Source organism: Lutra lutra, chromosome 6 (genome assembly GCF_902655055.1).
Source record: "Lutra lutra chromosome 6, mLutLut1.2, whole genome shotgun sequence".
Taxonomy (NCBI): domain Eukaryota; kingdom Metazoa; phylum Chordata; class Mammalia; order Carnivora; family Mustelidae; genus Lutra; species Lutra lutra.
The window spans coordinates 95,053,115-95,068,826 of record NC_062283.1 but is presented as its reverse complement, the minus strand read 5'-3'; the positions used below and the strand labels follow the sequence as shown (position 1 = coordinate 95,068,826).

The window sequence follows — 15,712 nt, the reverse complement described above, 5'->3', positions numbered from 1 at the left end:
CTCAGCTCGGGGTTACCTTGAACCGGTCGCAGGCTCGGTCAGCTTGGAGCGCTGCCGGAGGCCAGGGTGGCGGGAGTCATTGGGCGCTGTTCTCTGGGGGAACACTGAGGAGTGGGGCCCCAGGCTGTCAGCTCCTCCGGGCCGGAGACCGGGAGGCCGCCATCTTCATTCCCGCCCTCCGGAACTCTACAGAAAGCACTCAGGGAACAAAAGCTCCCGAAAGCAAACCCGAGCGGATTACTCAGCCCGGCCCCGGGTAAGGGCGGTGCAACTCCGCCTGAGGCAAAGACGCTTGAGAATCACTACAACAGGCCCCTCCCCCAGATGATCAACAAGAAACCCAGCCAGGACCAAGTTCACCTACCAAGGAGTGTAGTTTCAATACCAAGGAGAGCGGCGGAATTCCAGAGGAGGAGAAAGCAAAGCACGGAACTAATGGCTTTCTCCCCATGATTCTTTAGCCTTGCAGTTAAATTAATTTTTTTTCTTTTCTTTTTCAATTTTTTTTTCTTCTGCTGCTAAATTTTTTTAACTTTTACCCTTTTCTTTTTTAACATTTTTTAACTAGTTTATCTAATATATATATATATATTTTTTCCTTTTTATACTTTTTCTTTATTGGTTTTCTTTTTTAATTTTTTTTTTCTTTCTTTCTGAACCTCTTTTTATCCCCTTTCTCCCCCCCCCCACGATTTGGGATCTCTTCTGATTTGGCTAAAGTATATTTTCCTGGGGTTGCTGCCACCCTTTTAGTATTTTACTTGCTCCTTCATATACTCTTATCTGGACAAGATGACAAGGTGGAAAAATTCACCACAAAAAAAAGAACAAGAGGCAGTACCAAAGGCTAGGGACCTAATCAATACAGACACATTGGTAATATGTCAGATCCAGAGTTCAGAATGACGATTCTCAAGGTTCTAGCCGGGGCCGAAAAAGGCATGGAAGATATTAGAGAAACCCTCTCGGGAGATATAAAAGCCCTTTCTGGAGAAATAAAAGAACTAAAATCTAACCAAGTTGAAATCAAAAAAGCTATTAATGAGGTGCAAACAAAAATGGAGGCTCTGACGGCTAGGATAAATGAGGCAGAAGAAAGAATTAGCGATATAGAAGACCAAATGACACAGAATAAAGAAGCTGAGCAAAAGAGGGACAAAGAGCTACTGGATCACGAGGGGAGAATTCGAGAGATAAGTGACACCATAAGACGAAACAACATTAGAATAATTGGGATTCCAGAAGAAGAGGAAACAGAGAGGGGAGCAGAAGGTATATTGGAGAGAATTATTGGAGAGAATTTCCCCAATATGGCAAAGGGAACAAGCATCAAAATCCAGGAGGTTCAGAGAACCCCCCTCAAAATCAATAAGAATAGGTCCACACCCCGTCACCTAATAGTAAAATTGACAAGTCTTAGTGACAAAGAGAAGATCCTGAAAGCAGCCAGGGAAAAGAAGTCTGTAACGTACAATGGTAAAAATATTAGATTGGCAGCAGACTTATCCACAGAGACCTGGCAGGCCAGAAAGAGCTGGCATGATATATTCAGAGTACTAAATGAGAAAAACATGCAGCCAAGAATACTATATCCAGCTAGGCTATCATTGAAAATAGAAGGAGAGATTAAAAGCTTCCAGGACAAACAAAAACTGAAAGAACTTGCAAATACCAAACCAGCTCTACGTGAAATATTGAAAGGGATCCTCTAAGCAAAGAGAGACCCTAAAAGAAGTAGATCAGAAAGAAACAGAGACAATATACAATAACAGTCACCTTACAGGCAATACAATGGCACTAAACTCATATCTCTCAATACTTACCCTGAATGTTAATGGGCTAAATGCCCCAATCAATCACTGGGTATCAGAATGGATAAAAAAACAAAACCCATCTATATGTTGCCTACAAGAAACTCATCTTAAACCTTAAGACACCTCCAGATTTAAAGTGAGGGGGTGGAAAAGAATTTACCATGCTAATGGACATCAGAAGAAAGCAGGACTGGCAATCCTTATATCAGATCAATTAGATTTTAAGCCAAAGACTACAATAAGAGATGAGGAAGGACACTATATCATACTCAAAGGAACTGTCCAACAAGAAGATCTAACAATTTTAAATATCTATGCCCCTAACGTGGGAGCAGCCAACTATATAAACCAATTAATAACAAAATCAAAGAAACATATCAACAATAATACAATAATAGTAGGGGACTTTAACACTCCCCTCACTGAAATGGACAGATCATCCAAGCAAAAGATCAACAAGGAAATCAAGGCCTTAAATGACACACTGGACCAGATGGACATCACAGATATATTCAGAACATTTCATCCCAAAGCAACAGAATACACATTCTTTTCTAGTGCACATGGAACATTCTCCAGAATAGATCGCATTCTTGGTCCTAAATCAGGTTTCAACCATTATCAAAAGATTGGAATCATTCCCTGCATATTTTCAGACCACAATGCTCTGAAGCTAGAACTCAATCACAAGAGGAAATTTGGAAAGAACCCAAATACATGGAGACTAAACAGCATCCTTCTAAAGAAGGAATGGGTCAACCAGGAAATTAAAGAAGAATTGAAAAAATTCATGGAAACAAATGATAATGAAAACACAACGGTTCAAAATCTGTGGGACACAACAAAGGCAGTCCTGAGAGGAAAATATATAGCGGTACAAGCCTTTCTCAAGAAACAAGAAAGGTCTCAGGTACACAACCTAACCCTACACCCAAAGGAGCTGGAGAAAGAACAAGAAAGAAACCCTAAACCCAGCAGGAGAAGAGAAATCATAAAGATCAGGGCAGAAATCAATGAAATAGAAACCAAAAAAACAATAGAACAAATCAACGAAATTAGGAGCTGGTTCTTTGAAAGAATTAATAAGATTGATAAACCCCTGGCCAGACTTATCAAAAAGAAAAGAGAGAGGACCCAAATAAATAAAATCATGAATGAAAGAGGAGAGATCACAACGAACACCAAAGAAATACAGACAATTATAAGAACATACTATGAGCAACTCTACGCCAACAAATTTGACAATCTGGAAGAAATGGATGCATTCCTAGAGACATATAAACTACCACAACTGAACCAGGAAGAAGTAGAAAGCCTCAACAGACCCATAACCAGTAAGGAGATTGAAACAGTCATCAAACATCTCCAAACAAACAAAAGCCCAGGGCCAGATGGCTTCCCGGGGGAATTCTACCAAACATTTAAAGAAGAACTAATTCCTATTCTCCTGAAACTGTTCCAAAAAATAGAAATGGAAGGAAAACTTCCAAACTCATTTTATGAGGCCAGCATCACCTTGATCCCAAAACCAGACAAGGATCCCATCAAAAAAGAGAACTACAGACCAATATCCTTGATGAACACAGATGCAAAAATTCTCGCCAAAATAGGATTCAACAGTACATTAAAAGGATTATTCACCACGACCAAGTGGGATTTATTCCAGGGCTGCAAGGCTGGTTCAACATCCTCAAATCAATCAATGTGATACAACACATTAATAAAAGAAAGAACAAGAACCATATGATACTCTCCATAGATGCTGAAAAAGCATTTGACAAAGTACAGCATCCCTTCCTGATCAAAACTTCAAAGTGTAGGGATAGACGGCACATACCTCAATATTATCAAAGCCATCTATGAAAAACCCACTGCAAATATCATTCTCAATGGAGAAAAACTGAAAGCTTTTCCGCTAAGGTCAGGAATACGGCAGGGATGTTCGTTATCACCACTGCTATTCAACATAGTACTAGAAGTCCTAGCCTCAGCAATCAGACAACAAAAGGAAATTAAAGGCATCCAAATCAGCAAAGAAGAAGTCAAACTATCACTCTTCGCAGATGATATGATACTATATGTGGAAAACCCAAAAGACTCTACTCCAAAACTGCTAGAACTTGTACAGGAATTCAGTAAAGTGTCAGGATATAAAATCAATGCACAGAAATCAGTTGCATTTCTCTACACCAACAACAAGACAGAAGAAAGAGAAATTAAAGAGTCCATCCCATTTACAATTGCACCCAAAACTATAAGATACCTAGGAATAAACCTAACCAAAGAGACTAAGAATCTATACACAGAAAACTATAAAGTACTCATGAAAGAAATTGAGGAAGACACAAAGAAATGGAAAAATGTTCCATGCTCCTGGATTGGAAGAATAAATATTGTGAAAATGTCTATGCTACCTAAAGCAATCTACACATTTAATGCAATTCCTATCAAAGTACCATCCATTTTTTTCAAAGAAATGGAACAAATAATCCTAAAATTTATATGGAACCAGAAAAGACCTCGAATAGCCAAAGGAATATTGAAAAAGAAAGCCAAAGTTGGTGGCATCACAATTCCGGACTTCAAGCTCTATTACAAAGCTGTCGTCATCAAGACAGCATGGTACTGGCACAAAAACAGACACAGAGATCAATGGAACAGAATAGAGAGCCCAGAAATAGACCCTCAACTCTATGGTCAACTAGTCTTCGACAAAGCAGGAAAGAATGTCCAATGGAAAAAAGACAGCCTCTTCAATAAATGGTGTTGGGAAAATTGGACAGCCACATGCAGAAAAATGAAATTGGATCATTTCCTTACACCACACACGAAAATAGACTCAAAATGGATGAAGGATCTCAATGTGAGAAAGGAATCCATCAAAATCCTTGAGGAGAACACAGGCAGCAACCTCTTCGACCTCAGCCGCAGCAACATCTTCCTAGGAACATCGCCAAAAGCAAGGGAAGCAAGGGCAAAAATGAACTATTGGGATGTTATCAAGATCAAAAGCTTTTGCACAGCAAAGGAAACAGTGAACAAAACCAAAAGACAACTGACAGAATGGGAGAAGATATTTGCAAATGACATATCAGATAAAGGGCTAGTGTCCAAAATCTATAAAGAACTTAGCAAACTCGACACCCAAAGAACAAATAATCCAATCAAGAAATGGGCAGAGGACATGAACAGACATTTCTGCAAAGAAGACATCCAGATGGCCAACAGACACATGAAAAAGTGCTCCATATCACTCGGCATCAGGGAAATACAAATCAAAACCACCATGAGATTTCACCTCACACCAGTCAGAATGGCTAAAATTAACAAGTCAGGAAATGACAGATGCTGGCGAGGATGCGGAGAAAGGGGAACCCTCCTACACACTTAGTGGGAATGCAAGCTGGTGCAACCACCCTGGAAAACAGCATGGAGGTTCCTCAAAATGTTGAAAATAGAACTACCCTATGACCCAGCAATTGCACTGCTGGGTATTTACCCTAACGATACAAACGTAGTGATCCGAAGGGGCACGTGCACCCAAATGTTTATAGCAGCAAGGTCTACAATAGCCAAACTATGGAAAGAACCTAGATGTCCATCTACAGACGAATGGATAAAGAAGATGTAGTATATATACACAATGGAATACTATGCAGCCATCAAAAGAAATGAAATCTTGCCATTTGCGACGACGTGGATGGAACTAGAGGGTATCATGCTTGGCGAAATAAGTCAATCGGAGAAAGACAACTATCATATGATCTCCCTGATATGAGGGATAGGAGATGCAACATGGGAGGTTAAGGGGGTAGGAGAAGAGTAAATGAAACAAAATGGGATTGGGAGGGAGACAAACCATAAGTGACTCTTAATCTCACAAAACAAACTGAGGGTTGATGGGGGGAGGGGGTTTGGGAGGGGGGTGGGATTATGGACACTGGGGAGGGTATGTGCTATGGTGAGTGCTGTGAAGTGTGTAAACCTGGTGATTCACAGACCTGTACCCCTGGGGATAAAAATATATTATATGTTTATAAAAAATAAAATTAATAAAAATAAAAAAAAATAAAAATAAAAAGATATATGCACCCCTATGTTTTGTTGCAGCATGATTTATAATAGTCAAGGCATGGAAACAAGCTATATGACCATCAGTAGATGAATAAAGATGATGTCACACACACACACACACACACACACACACACACACACAAAATAGAATTTTACTCAGCCACAAAAAAGAATGAGATCCTGGCATTTGCAACAACACAGATGAATTGAGAGGGCACTATGTTCAGTGAAATAAGTCAGACAGAGGAAAGATAAACATTATATGATTTCACTTATATGCAGAATCTAAAACACAAAACAGGGAAGCCTGGGTGGCTCAGTCGGTTAGGTGTCCGCCTTCACCTCAGGTCATGATCCCAGAGTCCTGGGACTGAGTCCTGTGTTGGGTTCCCTGCTCAGCTGGGGGCCTGCTTTTTCCTCTCCCTCTGCCCCTCCCTGGGCTCTTTCTCTCTCTCTTGCTGACTCTCTCAAATAAATAAAATATTCTTAAAAAGTTACTATGTTTTAACAAATTAGTCATCATTTAATAATCAAGTCTAACTAGGCAGAACTATGCATAAAGATATATGTAAAAAATATTGTCTAAATGTACAGGGATGATTTTAAAAAGCCATACAAGGGAATACACCCAAAGACTATTAAAAATGATCTATTCAAGGACTATATACTCACTTGAAATGCAGCTAAAACAAAGAACAAGAACATACTGCTTAGTTTTTGTATGTAGGTCTCTTAACGTTTTCCGATACATTTTTCTGGTAACTTTCCTTTTACATCATACTTTATAATGGACTGTTTCACACCTTACTTGCCTTTCCACTACATACAGAGCTACTGGCAAAAATCTTACCCATTCTTATTTCTACTTACCAATAGGTCCGGTCAAAATCGAGAAAGAAGGCTCAAAAACTTTAGACAGAAAATTATAAGAAAAAGGGTTTGGGGTTATACATGGATTCAAATTATCTGTAGCTATCCCTGTTCCTCACTTGCATTAATCATCAAGCATGTGGAGAAAGTGAGCATTAATGAAAATCTTTTTTAAGTTTTTTAGAGAAAATGAACACTATTTAGATCCTAAAGATTACAGGTGCTTCCTTTAATTATTAAGATATTATGTTGTAAATGATCATCTATATGTGATGCAATTCCTCTTTCTTCAAGGAATCACACTCATCACAATTTATTAAATAAGGCCTAGGACAAGGATGTGAAATTTATTCTCATTAATCTTAATGTACATATGACCTTTGTCATGGACCATGAACTTAGAGGCCTTTTTTTTTTTTAAGATTTTATTTACTCATTTGACAGACAGAGATCACAAGTAGGCAGAGAGGCAGGCAGAGAGAGAGGAAGGGAAGAAGGCTCCCTGCTGAGCAGAGAGCCCGACGCAGGGCTCGATCCCAGGACCTTGAAATCATGACCTGAGCGGAAGGCAGAGGCTTTAACCCACTGAGCCGCCCAGGCATCCCAGGCCTTTTTAAGAAAAGTAAGTATTAATTTAATTTATACATACCCTTTACGATCATTGTACATTCTGTTAATTCTGTCCCATTTTGCATTCAGCTGAGTTAGTGTATCCCGGATCTGAATGGCTTCGGGCCCGGAAGCTCCGAGGATGACATCCGGCTGTGCTTCATGAATAACCGCAATCTGCTCCCCGAGTCTGTCCAGTTGATCTTTGATGTTCTACAAATGTAGTATCGCACATGAACAAAATCCAGCAGAGACACAAGAAGAATGAAACCACAGAAGACCAAAAATTTATCTTGCATGATATTTATTTTAAATATAATGAGATATAATAATTGTTGCTCATCAAAACTGAAAACTTTAAAAAAGAGTAATACCCTGTATTGGCCAAACTGTGAGAAATGCTACCTAATACCCTAATGGCAGAAAAGGAAATCCTCACAGTTGCTCAAAGCAGTATTTGTAGAGGACATACAAAAAGCCTCAAGAGTATTCTGTAAAAGTAATAAAGTGAGGTTGGAATGATTTACATTTTCAAATATGTAGTAATGCTAACTTAAATGACAGAAATGAGCTAGCAAACATCAAATCTATAGCGATTTATTGCAAATTTATACATAAGTGCAAATTATAGGAAAAAGCCTTGATAGTATTTCATAGTCTTGTGAGTAACTACAAACTTCCAGATCTCTACTAATGTATAAGCAACACGCTACTCCATATCTCAAACACTGGCCCATCTTAACTTGTTATAGATGACAACATAAATGTTGATATTTTACATCAAACTCACAATCAAGTTTATAAGAAAGGAACATGGATCGTGCATGTGTTTGATTAAAGAAGTTTTTGATGTTGCCAAGAATGAACAACTGTGCATACTTAAAAATCCATGCCTACTCTTTAAAAATTCAAAATTTGATATTTCCTTGGTGAAATGAGCAAGGTTTATTATTTGCATCCATTATTAATTCTTTAGTACAAATTTTAAAAATTATAGGCCATCTACAAAGGCACAAGGACAGATTCCTTGCTTTATTCTTTATTAACAGTAGCCACTCAAGGGCGCCTGGGTGGCTCAGTGGGTTAAGCCTCTGCCTTCCGCTCAGGTCATGATCCCAAGGTCCTGGGATCGAGCCCCACATCAGGCTCTCTGCTCAGCAGGGGGCCTGCTTCCCTCTCTCTCTCTCTCTCTCTCTCTCTGCCTGCCTCTCTGCCTGCTTGTGATCTCTATCACATAAATAAATAAAATCTTAAAAAAAAAAAAAACAAAAAACCCAGCAGCTACTCAGGTGCCTGGATATTTACCTTCAGAGAGTCTTCCTGAAAAGAGAAGTCTTCATAGGCAACAGTGCTTAGCTCAGGCGCACTGAGTGATAATTCAGCATCATCCATGGAAAGTAAAACTTTGTTAATCTCAACTAGATAATCTGTGGGGAGAGGTGGCGACTGAATTCCAGGAGCAAGCTGACCTGTTCTCCTTTGGTGATTAGAGGCTGCCTGTAAAAACAATAAGACACATCTCTTAAAATAGACCCACAATGAACAGCAGCAAATAGAAAAAAAACACAATACTATTTGGTGGAGCAATTCAGTACCATCAAAGGGGAAAAAAAATGAGTTTTATGTTTTTATATTTTTGCCTGTATTGCTATAGAAACCCTTGACAATCTCTATACTCATTTTCTTTTGCAGCCTGCAGTTAAACAGTATAAATAAGTTAAAGCTTGACAGGGTTTTCTTTAAGAAGTGTGCCACCTAAACTCATTTAGCAAACAAGAAAATTTAACAACCCCTTCCTGAACTGTTGGGGGAATGAGAATATACCATAAATCATAAAGTTCTGTAGGAAATAAAAAATTTTAATACCATTTTACTCTGTAAAATGTCATGATTAGATGAACTCTTCTGGGCTTCAGTTACAGTTTATTAAATGTGCTATCTATTACTTGCAAATAGCAAAGTGCATCTTCTCATGAATTAAGATAGCTTCCATGATGCTTTCACTGTTTTCTCTATTAAACTTCTAAAAAAGGACAGTTCTCTGAGAATTCAAAGATGGCAGTGAATAAATACATGTTCAATGAGGTAGCGTCCTGAAAATGGCTATGGTTACAATTCCTAAATGAAACCGAGCTCAAGACTAAAACCAGTAAGTCAACAACATGGTTGTGAATCTAGACATCTGCATTTATGTGTCTCCTAGAATGCGATGAAACGTGTTCACCTATTGCTGGTTAGTATAGCAGGAGAGAAGCAAGCCAAAGATTTCCTGATTTTATCCACGTGATTATTTATACTGGACACTAATATTAATTTTATTATCCTGATGCCATGCCTTCAAATTTTAGTCAGAAAGCATTTCTGGATATTTACCTATATGTCCAAGAAGGTAAGTTATATTTTTAAAGCAAATATAAAAGAAATGGAAAGGTCTACAAGTATTGTAGATAGGAAGTTCCAAATTAAAAAAAAAAAAAAAGGTCACATTCATGAAAGACCATCTTTCTCTATTCAGACTGTAAAGATAACCTAGGATTTCCTGAGCCTTCATAGTCTTGCAGAAGCAGCAAGGCAGTTCAAAATTTAAACATGTGCTTTCTTTATTCCAAAAATAGATTTTATCCTAAGAGAGTGATCAATCAAAATGTCCTAGGAGAAGGAAAAAAAAAAAAAAAGTCCTCGAGATCCGACCCAGACTTTACTTCTGGATAATTTTATTTTTAAAGAATTCTGCTAGGACACAGAAATGCAAATATACCACAAGCTAATGCTAACATTCGATACTGTTACATGATGTTGCTCAAGTCATACACAACTTAAGTTCCAGATAAACAGATTAAAAAGTTAATTTTATCTGAACACTTAATTAAAAGTTCCTATTCGGTTTTTATCAAACCATAAGGAAAAACCAGGACTAAATAGAACTAAGTATCTCTGTGGAAAATAAGAACTTTTCAGATCCTAAGTAGGCTGGAAACACACACACACAAACATACACAAATACAGTCATATAGGGCTAAACAAAATTTTAAATGGTTTTATGTTAAAGATAAAATAATTTGAAGGTGAAAATCAACAAGATAGAACTTAAGAGCAAATATGACAGGAGACCAATATCTTTATTTTATAAAGAGCTTACACATATTTTAAAAAGAGCAAACATACCCTCATTAACAAATGGGAAAAGGTCATTAAACACACATTTTAAGTAAGAAAATGAGTCCTAAAAACCAGTGGTTCTCAATCCTGATGGAACATCAGAATTACTTAGAATGTTTGCTTGTTTGTTTAAAGAGTGTTCACAGATAAGCCCAACCTAAGAGATTTTGATTTGACAGGTTTGTAAGTTAGATTTTTTTTTTAAGTTCCCCAAGAGATTCTAATGTTCATAGATAAGAAACAGTTTTAAGAAACTGCAAGTCTGAAGAAGCATATAGGCTAAGGACAAAATAAGGACAAAAACTTTTTAAGCATTTTAAGAACATTTTAATTACAATAACTAATGCTAGTGAACCCAAAATGAATTGTGCCTGTTGTAGTGTATATTAGTACTCTTAAAAAACTAATTTATGCATTTGTTAAAAGTCCAAGAATCATTTCCATTTTGGACCAGTAATGATTTATGATTTCGGACCCAAAGATAAAAGTTCTAGGAAAGTAAGATACTTTCAAAAGTAATAATAAGGCAAAGAACTATAATATTACCTGAAAAAATCTTAGGAGTAAAAATGGAGCCAAGTCTTAAAAGATAATACATTTTTCAGGTAAAATGAGATAAAACCCATACCAAGGAGTTAAAAATAAAATTAGCAAGATCCCAAAGGTGTAAAGGCACCGGTGTGTTTGGGAAAATGTGCAGAAAACCAGCAGAACTATATGCCTGGTTAAGAGCCAGTGAATCAAAGTGGTAGCTGGAGGCCAGATAGAAGCCTTAGTGTATCATTATAGTGATGAACCTTGAACTTAAAGCTTTCTCTGTATTTTGCAATATTTTCCTGCATACTTTCTTAGATAAAGGAATGTCATGACCAGCTATAACTTTGAGGGGAATAATTTTGAGAACTAAATGGAAGATGGGCTAGCATTAAGAAAGACTGGACATTAAAAAAAAAGAAACAAAAACAAGAACAAAAATCAGCTTAGGACATATTACACTGACTAACAGGAGCAAATATTAGGTGTGAATTACAGAAAGGATAGTAGACTAAGAGAATTTCCATCCTTTCCCCAGGGTCATAAGGCAAGTAACTGGTAGAGCTGTGTCTAACTTTAGGTTCAGATATGTCATGCTTCCATTCAGAAGACATGGTTTTAATACCTACTTGATGTGGTGTAAGGAACAAGAAATGGTTGAGAAGATTTTGAGGTTTCTACTTTGAGAATAGGTAGTTTTTAAGGAAATAAACAAAGATGGGGAATAAATTAGGAAACATGGATTGGAAGGGGAAGGGAGAGGACGAGTTTAGCTTGGGACATGTCATAAGGCTGCAGTACATACAGATAGAGACATCTAACAGGCAGCAAGCTCAGAGAGTAGAATCTTCCACTAGATTCAACGTCATCAACTAAAAATGGTTCTTAGAAGGATTACCTAAGAACAGACTTGGAGAGAACACCAGCACACTTAGAGTGCGGTTGAGATGATGGCCACTGAAAAGGGAGCTGGTAGTGAATCTTTTTCTAGAACACAAATCATAATTTATCAGTTCACAAATTTAGTTATTTGTAAACTAAAATTTTTTGAGGTGATTAAGACCTCCACATATGAAACACAGAACTGAAGGAGGAAGTCACTTCTAAAAAGAACAGATGTCTTTTAGATTTAAGACATTATTAGAAGTCCAAAAGAGGTCCCAATAATAAGATTTTGTTTCTATTTCCTTTGAGTCCTGTCCCATCTGAAAATATGTTATTTAGTAGTGCATACCAGAAAGGATAAAGAGATACTATGCCATCTGTTTTTTAAGGTATCCATGAATGCAACATCGAATATCTGAATGGCAAGAGCTAAATAAGTTATTTAAGGAAAACAGTCTCTCCCAAGATAGTACCTTAGTTTTATTGTATCTTGTGCGCAAAAGTAGTAACTGCAAACGGATCTTTTCTTTTTTATTATCCTCCATAGGTTGATATAACATTTGTTCACCTCTTTGTAGAACTTCCTCAATCTGGGCTCTCTCCTCATCCACCTGAAGTTTAATAGGAAAAATAGCTTACTCAAAAGAAAAATGCATATAGCATCACTTACTTAACAGTTCCCAAGCAGAACCAACTTACAAAGTATGAGATCAGTCAAGATCTGTTCACCTGAATGATAAGTAACAAAAATTCATTTTTTTAAGTATTTCACATCTGAAGTTAAAATATCTCATAAAGAATGTTAGTTTAGAGGAAGTTAGAGAACACTGAAACACTACCTTTAGTCAAAAAGTGTGTCTATTTTTTTAAGCATTATGTAAATCACTTGGCAAATCTTACAATGACACTCAGCAGAAAATCACGTATGGGTCTATTCTTTGGCATGACTTGGCAGACTCTTTCAGTAAACATCACTGATGTAAAAATATAATTAACAGAACAGTAAGAACACCATGGTTTTGAAAATCTCCTTGAACCAACCTTTTCATCTTCATCACTGAATTCTAAGTGTTTTTCCACAACTTTTAACATATTCTCTATGTCACATTCTAATTTTTCCAGGTCAGAGAAATGTACATCAGCTTCAAATGCTTCAGTGGTGACCAGACGTTGGTAGGATAATGGTTCCTGGCCAATTAGCAACTGCAGAAGGAAAAGTGTTCTTTGAAAAGATAGTCTTTTTTTTTTTCTTTTTAAAAGATTTTTATTTATTCATTTGATAGGGAGGGGGGAGAGAGGGAGAGACCAAGCATAAGCAGGGGGAATGGCAGGCGGGGGAGAAGCAGGCTCCCTGCTCAGCAAGGAGCCTAATGCGGGGCTCGATCCCAGGACATGGGAGCATGACCTGAGCCTAAGGCAGATGCTTAACCGACTGAGCCACCCAGTTGCCCCTGAAAAAATAGATTCTTTTTTTTTTTTTAAGATTTTATTTATTTATTTGACAGAGAGAGATCACAAGTAGGCAGAGAGGCAGGCAGAGAGAGAGGAAGGGAAGCAGGCTCCCTGCTGAGCAGAGAGCCCGATGCGGGACTCGATCCCAGGACCCTAAGATCATGACCTGAGCCGAAGGCAGCGGCTTAACCCACTGAGCCACCCAGGCGCCCGAAAAAATAGATTCTTAACGAAACCTGCCATCATTAATCAGGGGGATGGCATGTCAAGAGAGGAGCTAGCATTTATTTGAATTGACTTTAATTTCATTCATTCATAAAGTAATGATTTTATCTAGTTGGGCTTCTCTGAGTTACCCCTTCTTTCTAAACTCCAGCCAGAGATGTGAGCTAGTGGGCAAATAAATGAGGCCCCCTGCAGTGCTGTGGGAGGATTCTGAGATCACGTATGAGCACAGAACGAAATAGGGCCAAGATCCAAAAGCCATCCCTGCCAGGACCACGGAAAGAAGAAAGGCCACCACCAAGCACAGGTACATCTCACAGAATGTCTCCTGTAGAATCCCCTTTGGATTTTGATACCCAAAATCTGAAAAAGTACATCTTTCTCAATGCAGTATTTTCAGACAATATCATTATAGAAAGACTTCATATTTATATAACTAAACTCAATGTAACAACTAATAAAACTAATGCGCAGGAAAATAAGGTGTTGGCTGAGCATGGGGTAACGAGCACTCTCTGATTATGGAAGTAAAAATTGGCACAAACTTTTTGTAGGACTCTTTGGAAAATCTATTTAATGGTATTTATACACACAACTGCTACAACAATTTCAAGGAATTCAAAGAATTGACCCTAAAGGGCACACTAACAAATGAGCAAAAAGACATGCATAAAAGAATTCTGACAATTTGATATTTATAAAAGGACACTAAAAGTGGAAAACTGACTTAACAAAAGTGTAATAGATCATATAATGTAACACCCCATAGCTGTTGAAAACCATGTCAAAGGAGAATAAACGAAACAATATAAAAATTTTAATATTTTAATATCACAGAGATATGACTAAGAGTAGACATGCATGCCAAAATGTTAATAGAAGTTATTTATGGGGACAATAATAATTTTGCTTCTTTGTACTTCATCTCACTCTTCCCTATGTCTTATGCCTTACTCTTTTAAACCAGGAAAATGCTCCTATATACCTTTTGAAAAATACAAATGAACTTGAGTCAGAGATTAGGGAAATAAGGCCAAAGCTAAGAAAGACAAAAGTTAAAGCAAGTTCTTTGTTTTCCTTAAGTTGTAAATAATCTAAGTATATTTGTGAGCTAAGAAAGATAGTTTGGCCTAATATGTCAGCTATTTCAAATTAAAGCTGACTTAGATAATGTTTACCTCTTGCAAAAAAGAGGGTCCTTCCTCTTAGATAATTTCCACACACAACTCTCAGGAGGTAGAATTAACCAAATACTCAAAACCCATTGGCCCAGCTGGGATCCTGAAAACCTCATAATCCTGTCAGAATGAACACCTAGTTTGAATGACCCCCAAAGTCAACTATGCTGCTTTGTTTTTTGCCTAGCAAACTATCGAAATGTCCCCATCTTTTCAATTTCACGTTTACTGAGCACTTGCCACACTCCAGGCCTTGAGAACGCTACAGTAAAATGCCTCCTTTCCTCCCTCTCAGGAAACAAGGGAAAGAAGAAAGAGAATTAGTAAGATAGACACAGAGAGAAACATTATCATACGGAAGCATAAGGAAAAGCTTTTTTAAGGAAAACTCTTATTTATTATCCTCTTATTTAAATTTATAAAGTGCTTTTTCAAATTTATAACAGCAGATAGTAGCTTTTCTGCATTAGGTCTAAATTGTGAAATTTCTCGTAACTTTTAGTTGCAAACAAGTAAAAAACTAGTTCACAAGCATGTAGTATGCACAAATTTATAAAGTATGACTATAAAATAATGGATTTAATATTCATGCCTAGCTTGAGAATGAGTCTTAATTTTTTTTAAGATTTATATATTTATTTATTTATTTATTTGGGAGGGGGAAGGGAGGGAGAGTAGGGGCAGAGAAGGAAGAGGGAGAGAGAAACATAAGCAGCCTATGCTGGGTGGAGAGCCCAAAGTGGGGTTCAATCTCACAACCCCGAAATCATGATCTGAGCAGAAACCAGGAGTCAGTCACTGAACAACTGAGACCCCCAAGCTCCCCTGCCCTTTTTGTACTTATTTATTTGAGAGAGAGAGAAGAGAACGCGAGAGCAGGCACGGTAGGGAGGGGCAGACGGAAGTCTTATT

At 37.6% G+C, this 15,712-nt stretch overlaps 1 protein-coding gene across 5 annotated transcripts in view; it reads right to left on the bottom strand.

The window, feature by feature from the left end:
• Positions 1-15,712, bottom strand: part of UTRN (utrophin) — a 513,165-nt gene that overhangs the window by 285,793 nt on the left and 211,660 nt on the right. For all 5 annotated transcript variants that reach the window (XM_047733710.1, XM_047733711.1, XM_047733712.1 and 2 more), the window contains 4 exons: positions 12,987-13,148; positions 12,419-12,556; positions 8,673-8,864; positions 7,408-7,580 (listed from right to left, as the gene is read on the bottom strand). In XM_047733710.1, coding sequence (XP_047589666.1) covers positions 7,408-7,580; positions 8,673-8,864; positions 12,419-12,556; positions 12,987-13,148 — 665 coding nt within the window. The remainder of the gene's footprint in view (positions 1-7,407; positions 7,581-8,672; positions 8,865-12,418; positions 12,557-12,986; positions 13,149-15,712) is intronic.